Source organism: Phragmites australis, chromosome 3, assembly GCF_958298935.1.
Source record: "Phragmites australis chromosome 3, lpPhrAust1.1, whole genome shotgun sequence".
NCBI classification, from domain to species: Eukaryota; Viridiplantae; Streptophyta; class Magnoliopsida; order Poales; family Poaceae; genus Phragmites; species Phragmites australis.
In genome coordinates, this window is record NC_084923.1 from 7325517 (window position 1) to 7336779 (window position 11263).

General features: G+C 40.7%; 2 protein-coding genes across 4 annotated transcripts; both read left to right on the forward strand.

Moving 5' to 3' along the window:
* Positions 1-2875: 2875 nt before the first annotated feature.
* Positions 2876-3504, forward strand: LOC133911882 (uncharacterized). Of its 2 annotated transcripts, none has more exons than XM_062354335.1 (2): positions 2876-3163; positions 3255-3504. In XM_062354335.1, exons 1-2 carry the CDS (start codon positions 2952-2954, stop codon positions 3385-3387), a joined length of 345 nt encoding a protein of 114 aa, XP_062210319.1. In that variant the 5' UTR covers positions 2876-2951; the 3' UTR covers positions 3388-3504. The 2 variants fall into 2 exon arrangements, with proteins under 2 accessions (XP_062210319.1, XP_062210317.1); XM_062354333.1 differs by having other exon boundaries at positions 2884-3163; positions 3249-3504.
* Positions 3505-3565: 61 nt separating this feature from the next.
* LOC133911881 (uncharacterized) lies at positions 3566-8042 on the forward strand. 2 transcript variants are annotated; one of them, XM_062354331.1, is made up of 3 exons: positions 3566-3694; positions 4594-4952; positions 7052-8042. In XM_062354331.1, exon 3 carries the CDS (start codon positions 7072-7074, stop codon positions 7855-7857), a length of 786 nt encoding a protein of 261 aa, XP_062210315.1. In that variant the 5' UTR covers positions 3566-3694; positions 4594-4952; positions 7052-7071; the 3' UTR covers positions 7858-8042. The 2 variants fall into 2 exon arrangements, with proteins under 2 accessions (XP_062210315.1, XP_062210316.1); XM_062354332.1 differs by lacking the exon at positions 3566-3694 and having other exon boundaries at positions 4500-4952; positions 7066-8042.
* The last annotated feature ends 3221 nt before the right edge of the window (positions 8043-11263 follow it).

The following is an 11263-nucleotide window of genomic DNA, read 5'->3' on the forward strand; positions in this document are numbered from 1 at the left end:
TTTAAAGAAACACCAATACAACACATACACACTCACACGATATCTATAAAAATCAAAGATACAGATTTTAAAGATTAACGAAACCATCATAGACGTTTCAGTATCGACAAATATATCATTTGCCACTTAAAAAATTTTACTTTAATAAAACACACAAGAAGCAAATATATGCTTTGGTCCCTCATAATTAGAAGATACAATTAACTCCACTAATTACTCAAGCTAAATTTGGTTCTCAAATACAGGTGAGTATTTAATAGTACTACTTGTTAGAAAGTGTTGAAGTATGTGTTGAAGTATGAGCCATACTTGTTATAAACTGGAATTTGAAGTGCAGATCTAAATCCTAATTTCTAATTGAGTGTATCAGGTCATCGAGATTTAGCCATAAGTTAGGTAACGGGTAGATTGAAACACAATTATGATTCGAAATGTTGAAGAAGTCAATAATCATTAAATGAGTAATTGAAATATGCCAAATAAAAATAATATGATAACATGATGGATATGGTGAAAATATTTGCAAGTCGATATCGCATAGCTTATAGGTGGGTTCATAAATTAACCATATATTCCTGAGAGGTGGGTCCGTCACCGAGAAGTCTTATTATTCCATTATCTCCCGATCTAGTCTGTTATATTTTTTTTTTTTTTGCCACCTCTTCCTCTAAATTCACTAGTAGCAAAATTGACATCTAGTTCGACCACGCCACTGAGCAGATGGTTGTCGGATTGCGACATCATCCTTGTTGTCTATTCTGCCAGTCTAGAGTGTATAGTTGTAGACTTAAAAAACCTGATCAAAATTTGCAATGGACCAGTGTTAGGGTTATACCAAATTTTGGTTTAATTTATGGTGTTTGATCAGTGACTAAGCTAAAATTGGACAGTGTCAAGTTATTGGATTGGAAAATCGTGTTTGGACAGTGACCATGCCTTAATTTATCAAAACTATGAGTATAACAAGTGGGACCCATATGTTAATATTTTAATTGTCATTAAAATATAGTCAAATTGGGTCTTGAATTGTTAATTTAATGATAAGGAACACAATAGTGCAAACAGTATGTAAATCGGATATACGAATTAGGAGATACAATTGTTTGAACCTTGCATATAGGAGAATCTAAACAATTAATGCAACCAACCGGATGCTGCTACATCAGCACATACACAGCGAGTCACCAAACCAATATCGGGGTCCACCGATTTGCTCGCGGGTGGAAGCCAAAGTTTGGGACACCGCTAATAAGCGCGTGCGAATCTTTTGATAGCCTATCGCTCTCCTTTAAAAAAAAAAAATTCTCCTGTATCTTATTATTTTTGAAAAATTTTGTATGAGAAAAGTTTTGTAAAAAAATACATAGAAAGTTTAACTAAAAAAGTTTTGAGGAAAAAATAATCAGAAAAGTTTGCTTAGGAGTTTTGAGAAAAAAGTTTTCGGGAAAAAATTACATAGCCCTGTGCTACAGTGGTAGTTTTGAGGAAAAGTTTTCGTAATGTGTGGCCCTGCTACAGTAGCTAGCGTTTTGGCTGCGTGTGGTCACGTGTGGAAAAGTTTTTTCGTAAAGTTTGGCTTGGATTTGTACTAAGTGACTGTTTGTTTCAGCTAAAAATTATAAAAAAATATTTTATAAGTGTGGATGGCAAAATACTAAATTGTAAAAATTAAATTATAAAAATTAGATTGCATAATCTATCTGTTTGTTTCAACTTATAAATTATGATTATAGTTCATATCTATAAGCTGAAATAAAAGAGACCTAAAACTGCTAAAAAAAATTAGGTCATGCTAAATTTTGACTTGCAACCAAGTGAGGACCAAAATACACCCTAGTTTGTATAATTCTAATTAATGCATCATGACCGCAATAGTCCAATTCAGCCAAGCACCTCATATGCACCCCTTTTCAATGTCCCATCAAGCTATCACTATCATTTCTTGACGTACAACCATCATGATTTATTATTTATGTAGCATCATAACTTTGGCAGGTTGACCTAGACATCACTCATGATTAGAGATGACAATAGATATAATACCTACAAGTAGAACTCGCGAGTTAATTTCTAAATTCACGCCCGCACTTATTACCTACCATATATTAGAATTAGCACCCGCGCTTGTCATCCACAGGCACACTCGTATGCCCGCCGATATAGTAAACTTCATTATATATATCAAACTTGACTACCTGTATCATTACCCGATTCAAACAGGAGATTCAGATGCAATAAGAGGGGCGGAGGCAGTCGCCTATAATTGCGAGACTTGCTCAGGGATACTACTAGTAGGGGTTGCTATCACAACGACGAGATCTACATCAAGGGTGGACGGGGCATTAGGGGCGTCAGGAGAGGATAGAGCCTGATCGCGCGGACGAAAGATCTAGACGGTCAGGGTGTGATGGCTGGATCTAGTCAGATGGGGCACAATCGAGGGTGCAATCGAGTGTGGCAACTATCTTTGGGCAGACGGAGGCGAAGGCGAACGTGGAGCCTAAGACTCAGGTATGGCCATGTGGACGTTTGAGCGAGTGGTGGCTAGGTAGTTGGTATGGAATGAAATGAGAAACCCGAAGGAGAGTCCGCTAGTTCATATATTAAAAATGAATTGGAACCACATGCCAGATGTGTGAAACAGTTACACAGACAAAACGGATGTAACTAAGACTTTCATATCTATCTTTATACATATTAGGTTTAACTTTAAAACCGTATTCAGACCCATATGTAAGGATTGCATTTAAGTCTGTGGTCGTTAAAGTTTTTACCAACGAACATGTGGATAAAATATGATTGTTGGCATTCCTACTCATGATTGCCATTTTTCTTATTTATCTCTCGACGCATTAATTGGATGGGTGTCATTTTTCTCTATTATCTCTCTCCACACATGTGGACGAGAAAGAAAACCAGTGGTTCAGTACACACCGCCACAGCTGGACAGCATGCTGCGGTGGCGCGCCGGCGCCAGTACCATCGCTCCCGCCCCGTCTGCGCCCCGGCGAGCAGCGCGCAGCCGCTGGCGCCACCGCCTCCGGCCGCGCAGCGCGAAGGAGCCCGCGACGAACGAGGACCGAGCCGGACGCAGCGTGCTCAACAGGAGCGTCCTGCTGCGGTCCGGCGTCGCGCTCTTCGCCCTCGGCTTCGTCGATGCCGGGTGAGCTGCAACGAACACGTAGCGAAACCGGCTGTTTGAATTGCCTGCTCCGGCCTTCACGTGCGGTAGCTGGTGCTGCTTGCAGGTACAGCGGAGACTGGTCTCGCATCGGCGCCATCTCCAAGGACGCCGAGGAGCTGCTCAAGCTGGGCGCCTACGTCGTCGTGCCGCTCTCTCTGGCCCTCGTGTTTTCGTTATCCGAAGACAGCAACAATCGATCTTAGGGTTTGAGAAGATCGAGCTTCATTTCGTCTAGCATCTAACTCAGGCCTCGTGTTGCAGACTCGTATTGGATTGGTTCTCGCGCTATGTGCCATTAAGCTCTAGTCTTTACCGCTGTACTGGAATGAAATCAGAATGTGTTTCTACGATTTCATCGTTTTTCTTCTGAAGAGAAAACATGCAAGTTGAAGAAAACAAGCGGCGTTTTGCAATTGCGTTGGAGGGATCCAAGAGAAGCAGTTTTCTGAAGATAAAACATATCGGTGCTTCAGTGAATCGCTCTCCGCATTTGGTCGGGCTCATGCCCAGGTGAGTTCACAGTTGGGACAGACAGTGGCCTAAGTCTCAGGCAAGGCCACAACTGAGCTCTAAATGTGGCTGTCCGATCTTGCGTATGATCCAAACAACTCGGACTTGTAGTTGCCATCATGGCCGCTCCTGCTTCGCATCACGAGGCCGCAGCACCTTTACATTCTACGGGTGATAATTTCTGAATTGATAGCCTATCTAACTTGGGATCAGCTGACCCGTAGAGCGTTTGCCGTTGCTCTCGTTTCTCTGTCTCGCCCTCTTGCTGTTCACAAACCGCTAGTCAGTGCAGATATCTCGTTTCTGGTCGCTGCCACAAGGGTCACTGATAGGCAGGGATGTGATGGCTAACCCAATGGGCACGCAGCTAACCACTCGAGTTCATAACAAAATTGCCACCATAAGTAACTAAGAAAGTAGCTAAGAAAATAAACTAGCAATTAGGTAGAATAACATTTTTAGTTTAAAAGAGTGGCTTTTGGGTGTAAGCTTGATGCGTGTTTAATATAACTGGGCTTCTAGCCCCTTCTGCAAAAAGGCCGGATTTTGGGTAAAAGAAAAAAATGCATCATACTGACAACCCATCGGTGACATCAACACTCAGCGGCAGATCCATCGGGAGGAAGAGAAAGAGAAGAGTAGAGTAGGAAGAAGAAGAAGAAAAGAGAAGAAGGAGGAAGAAATAGAGAGAGCGCTTCTGCTTTTTGGCTCTAAATCCGCCACATTCAGCCTTTTATCGTGTCATGAGTACATGTCTCAACTAACAAGACTATAAAAATACATACATTACCACAGAAGCCTTTGTAAAACCCATAATGACATTTTTCCAATGGCAAATTGGCAATGATATGAACACACGATGTGATTTCAGTATGTCAGCTGCCAGTTTTTTTTTCCAGGACGAAAGAAAGATTGATCGGTCCATAACGACAGCTGCTTCATCCGAGCCGTCTAAAGCAGGGAGCTAGCGGCCCAGATCTTACCACCGCTCCGTGGGGCAGGGCTGCTTGTACATAGACAAGAACGCACTGCTGCGGGGGCCGTGCTCTTCTTCCCCTTCCGCGCTTCAGGCTTCAAGGCCTTCACCCCTCCTCTCGTTTCCTCTCCGCCTTTGGACTTCGGCGGTCCGACCCCTCGACGCGGCGGGCGGTGGCCGTCGCGGGGATGACCACCTGCCAGGGGACTGGGCGCAATCTCCCGCTCCCCCTCCCCCTCCTCCTCCGCCTGCCCTATTAGAGAGAGTTCCGGACTCTCGTTGGTAAGCTCGCCACCTCCAGCATCCCCTAACCCTCGAGTAATCTGCCTGATTCGGGTTCGATTCATGCACGCGCGTTCGTGCTGGTTGGGGTTTTCATGGCTTGGATTTGTTTCGTACAAAAAGGTTAGATATATCCCATGACCTCAACATCCACCTTGCACCAGGAGAAAGGCTGAAGATTTGCATCCTAGATAATCTAGTTGTCATTGAGAGCGGCTCTATGAAGCCACAAAGCGGGTTCCTCCTTGTGTTGCACAGGAAAGGGAAGGGCGTGAGGAAGCATTGGTTAGGTTAGGGTTGGTTCATGTTCTGGTAGGAGTGGTAACAGTGGAGCTGGTGGTCATCTATCAGGTGATCACATATATTTTGCTGCAGGTGATGGAAGTTTGGAAGCAACCAGTAGACACAATAATGTTGTGATGTATATGTAGCAATCCTATGGGGATTGCTGTGATCGAATATGTTACGGATCCTTTCCAAATGCACTTGGAGTCCCGTTTATATCATTGATCGCGTTAAAACTTTCAAGAGGATAGAACATATGCATAATCCCACTTGTCTAAGCAGGTCTGATGCTGAGTTTTTGGTTGGGGAAAATGGTTTAGGTTCATTAAACTGTTGGCATGCTCATTCTCTTTGTGGAAGCTATCCCTAGGTGAACTTGTTGAAGGAGGCATAAGCTTGGCTAATCACGAGCTCTCTCAATTAGGCTCTGGGTACTGTATAATGGTGAACATTTCATATGTTGCAAATGTCCACCTTTTAAGTCAGTTGAATGAGAAATCATATCCTATTTTCAGAATTATATATGTGTTGTGATGCATTAAGAAAACCCAATTTTGGTGCTCTTGCATTTCTATATCATATAGGGTTCAAGTAGGGCTTGCCCAGGTTCGAATCCTCCCTTCTTGAGAGTATGTTGTGGGGATGTCTCTCCCCCGGTCTTGTTTCTTTTATATCATGTATGGATCAAGTAGATTCACAATCCTGCATTTTGTTCTTTGACATTTCAAAGAATAGTGTTGTGGGTTTTTCAATTGCAGCCTGAAGCACAATATTGGTCATATCTCGTCCTCTGTAGTCCTGTAGGTTCTCTTTGCTCCTTCCAGTTTTACTTGTATGTATCCAATATGTTCATACAACTTACAGTTAATAATTGGTAAGTTCATGTGGTCTCACAAAATTGGATGGTGTATCTCCCTTGTTCTCTAAATACGATCTTCGTGTTGTCGATCAGTTTCTTCTAGTTTACATGTTACAGAATTATAATCAACTGCTGTTGACTGTCAACCCAAATTCTCATGTAGGACTAGAATCTGATTTTCCATCATCATAAGTGTCTTTCTAAAAGTAAAGGAATTACCAGAAGAAACTTTGTTTATTATATTGCTGGGTAATGAATTCTTGCTTGTTGGGTTCCTTGCCTTCTTTATAAAAAGGAAAGCTCCCAGCCGTTGCCGAGTTGTTTTACAATTCATATGCCACTTGAACAATCATCAATGCATTGTGATACCGTATTGCTGGTTCTGTGTATGAACTCAGGCAATTTTATGCTCATGCCGGATTTTTTTTAACTTGTTATCAAGAACCAGACATGGCTGATTGAGTCATTGTGATTCATTCACAATATATCCACGTGACGATATGCTTATTCTTTTCTACTCCCTCTAGTCACAGATAAGTGTTGTTTTAGGTTGCGTGCAGTCAACATTTTCAAACTTTGGCTACAAATCATTCTTTATGTATTGAGTTTGGATATTTAAAAATGATGCGGGTAGATTTGTCTTGAAAAGTAGTTTCGCAATAGTATAGCTTTGCTATATTCTATAAATATATTACACCAAAAAGTAGTCAAAGATGTGTTTTGGGGACTGTGTTGATGTCCAAAACGACACTTATTTGTGGCTGGAGGGAATACTTGATAAGAGTGGGAAATTTTCTGCATGTGCATATTGCTATGTCTCTAGCATTCTGCACTTGAAATTTGTCTTATATACCGCATATTGGATTAGTGGTCAATCATACATGTGTCACTTGTATCTTTTCCTCAATGTAATTATTGATCGCATCGTAGCAAGTTCTTAACGTTGTTTTCTCAGGTTTGTTTTGTCAGGTCATCATGTGGAGTTTTGCATCAAATGCCATAGCTGGAAGCTTAAAGAAAAAAGTGCAGCCTTCAAAATGTAGCACATCAAATCCTGATTGTTCTGATGATGAAGTTTCTTCGTGTACAAGCAGAGAGGAAGGCCTTGATTGTCTAATATGCTGGGAATCATTCAACCTTGTGGAGAATGTTCCCTATGTCTTGTGGTGTGGACACACAATGTGCAAGAACTGTATCCTTGGTCTTCATTGGGCTGTAGTCAAGTTCCCGACACTTCCTATCCAGCTGCCACTTTTCATCTCATGCCCTTGGTGCAATCTGTTGTCTTTCCGGCTGGTTTACAAGGGCAACCTCAAGTTCCCGCGGAAAAACTACTGTCTTCTCTGGATGGTTGAGAGTATGAATGGCGAGAGAGCTAAGTTCCATTCCACTAGTCATGAAGAACATCATTCCTCATGGCCTTCTGGTGATGGCCCAAATTCCAGTCATCGCCAACGAAGAAATGCTGTCGCACGACCAGAGAGATCTTCAGCCAGAGATACAAATGTTGTCCGCAACATTTTTCACACTGATAACATCAGTGCATCTCTCCAAAAGCTTATGGTATGCTTCGTTCAGATGACAGTCAAGTTTCCACTTGTGATAATCTTCCTTCTGATTATTCTTTATGCTGTCCCTGCAAGTGCTGCTGTTATGGTCCTGTATGTCCTTGTGACTCTTTTGTTTGCATTGCCTTCATTTTTGATCCTCTACTTTGCCTATCCCACTTTGGATTGGCTTGTCAGAGAGATCTTCGCTTAGTTTGTTCTGTCTGAAATGCCAGTGCAGTTCATAGTTCCCCGACACAAATATGTATTTCATGACCACTGGTCCTTGGGGCCCTGTGTAATTTTATTCTGATTTCATGCCCTTTCTTTTCTGGCTTTATGGGACAGTAATTATGTTGAAACTATCTGTTTATTAAGATGCTCATGATCGTTTTTTTTCCCCTGTGGATCTACATTTGTTTATTTATCTTTGGGTTCTGGTTCGACATTTCTGTTCCATGGCATTATAATCATTCAAAATTCAAGCATTGTGTTTTTTTTTACGAACCAACTTCTCTATAAGTTGTAAACCTGTAATGATTTGTTCTTTTTTTCCCTACCTTGTAAACGGAGGTAAAGTTATTCATGCAATTTTATTTCAGGTATCTGCTAGCTCTAGTTGCATTGTGTATCGATTGGCTGAGGCGTACGTAGGAATATGACGTGAGTTTGTGGAAATATTTTAGAGACAGTTCAATTCCCACGGCCAAGGGAATCAGACAAAAGTCCCGTGGGCCTAAGAGTGCGGTCAACCCTCCTCTTGGCGCCTCGGCAGTAGATGGCTCGGATGCTATGTCTAACTTTGTTGCTACGTCTAACTTTAGTTATAGCAAATCTAAACGAGGTCACTGTTTGAATTGTTACCACATAAGGTGTCATAAGTTTAGCAGATATATATGGCAAGTGTTTGATTTATAGTCAAATTTGAGTATAGTCACATCAATATATGAAATGGTAAGGTCACCACTTGAAGTCAGTACATAGCAGGTGGATATAGCATTAACAATGTATGGTTGTATCCGGTCCTCACATTTCAGTTTCAGCAAGGATAGAAATAAAATAGTAGAATCTGTAATACTTCAGCTTCTACCTTTTTTATTAGCTTTTCAGTTTCAGCAAGGATAGAAATAGAATAGTAAAATCTGCAATACTTCAGCTTTTACCTTTTCGATTAGCTGGAGAAAGAAGCCAGGAACGTTGATAGAGCTTTTGCTGAGATTGCTGCAATGTATGAATGAGGTTATTCTTGTTTTATGCATTAGTTGAAGTATTCTCTGTCATACATCAAACAGAAGCAAGACCTATCTATGTTCTACCGTTCTTATATACATCTCTACAGTCTACATATTCACAAGCTGTGAAAGAACTTTGTACATCCCTATCTGAATGAAATTCTCTAGTTGAAGCCTTCAACTTTGAGGGAAAATAAGGCCTCATCTTTCAGCGCTAAATTTAGGCAAAATCAATAATAATGTGGCTATCTGGAACTGCTCTAATCTGTCTGTAAACTAGGTTCAACAATGGAGACATCAACACCATGCTTTGATAAGATAATATTGCTGGTCATATCTTTTTCAATTGATTAATACTTTGGGATGTGATGATTCTTCAAGTGCTTCACTCGTCCACTTACATATCAACTCATAGGTAGGTGAAATGATCCTGAATGCTCAAGCTGAACATGGAGATGCACCTAGCAGCACAAATGAGGGTGCAAATGTTAGAACAGAAGCTAGGGAGAGAACGTGTTTGAGCTGTTAGCAAGTTATGAACTTTTAAACCTGCAGCAGTCTGGGTCTCCACACCACTGTCATCACAAATCTATTCAGTTAGTGTTGACTTTAGAATCCATTGTGCATCTTTAACCAGAGTAATACAAACAAATGAATATTCAACCTTTTGTTTTTATAGGAAAAGAGGGATAGACATATCACTGGCATTAACCTTTGCATTCGTCATGTTTGGATAGCTTAGATCAAGCTGCTGCTTCCATATCAAGTCTTTTATCTAATTCTGTACAGCGGTTAATCAAGTCTAAACATAAATCACATCTAAACTAAAAACAATAACGTGTAAAGTAGAATTAGTATAATTAAGAAACAAATGCAGCTAGCTCAATACCTGTTCTCTTGAGTTCATCTGATTGCAACAATTATCAGATTTAGATTATGAGCTATGCCAACAAATGCCATATATTCATGTTACATAAAACCACACCACATAATTAAACACATAAATGATCGTTGACAACTAATTCAAAGCATTATATTACATAATTTTGCAGCTAACATAAATTAAGGTGTTTACATAAGGCATACCATCACATGCACTGGTAGATTTGTCTCAAAAGACATACATTGACATAGTACTGAAGAAATAGAATATGCATAAGTGCTTTGTCACTGCTGCTCCTATTGTTAAGGGCGATAAGTTTGGAACATTTCAATGTTTAAGGAACCAATACGAAGCTAATCAGATTAAGTCGGTTCCTTATGCTTCAGCTGTCTGAAGCATTATGTATACTTAAGTATGTACACGTCCTGACTTAGCTTTCGTGACTGGGATGTTTGGCAGATTCAGTCAAATCCAGGACTGAACCACTGGAAATCTGTTAAGAAAGTACTTCGCTATTTGCAAGGCACTAATAACTATATGCTCATATTTAGAAAATCTGATAACCTCGAAATTGTTGGTTATTCGGATGCAGACTTTACGGGGTGTGTGGATACTAAGAAATTCACGTCAGGTTGTATCTTCACCCTTCACTGGAGGAGCTATCTAGTGGAAAAGTTTTAAACATACACTTACGGTATCGTCAACGATGCAAGTTGAGTTTGTAACATGTTATGAAGCTATCGGACAAGTTGTATGGCTAAAGAATTCTGTCCCGGGTTTAAGAGTGGTCGACAGTATTTCAAATCCACTGACATTATACTGTGATAATCAACTCGTAGTTTTCTATACAAGTAACAACAAGTCGAGTGATGTTGCAAAACGCATCGACATTAAGTATCATGTCGTGAAAGATAGAATTCAGGATCAAACAATAAGTGTCAAGCATATAAGTACTAAGTTAATACTTGCGGATTCGCTCAATAAAGACTTGTCACCCCTTTTTTTTATCATTTTACCGGCATGGGGTTACTGAAAAGCCTATAATTCTGGATAAGAGGAACATAATGTTAACTAACTCTCACAAGGAATAACAAATTTCTCTTTCAAGATGGAGTGGTACACTATAGGTTTTTGGGTTTTAGTGATATTTTATTAGCCGTTGTAACGTTTAATCTTGATGTACTGTTTCGTTGAGAGTGGATTTATGGTGTTAGCCTTACGATCAAATGGGAGAATGTTAGAATTGATATCGACACTAACGTACCATAACAGAAGGAGATCGAGAAAGAGAGGGAGTTCGATCTCCCTATGCGTTCAGATCGGGAGCGTAACCAACTCTTGGTTATAGTCCCATCTCAGGCAGTGCCACATAAATACATGAGGGGAGGGGCAGCCGATGCCTATTTGATAATTCATGTTAGGTCAAAACTTCCCCCCACAACTCTAATTGATCTGATCTTCACATGAGTTGAACCGAGGTGAAGGCTGCCGCCCCTGCAGCACTT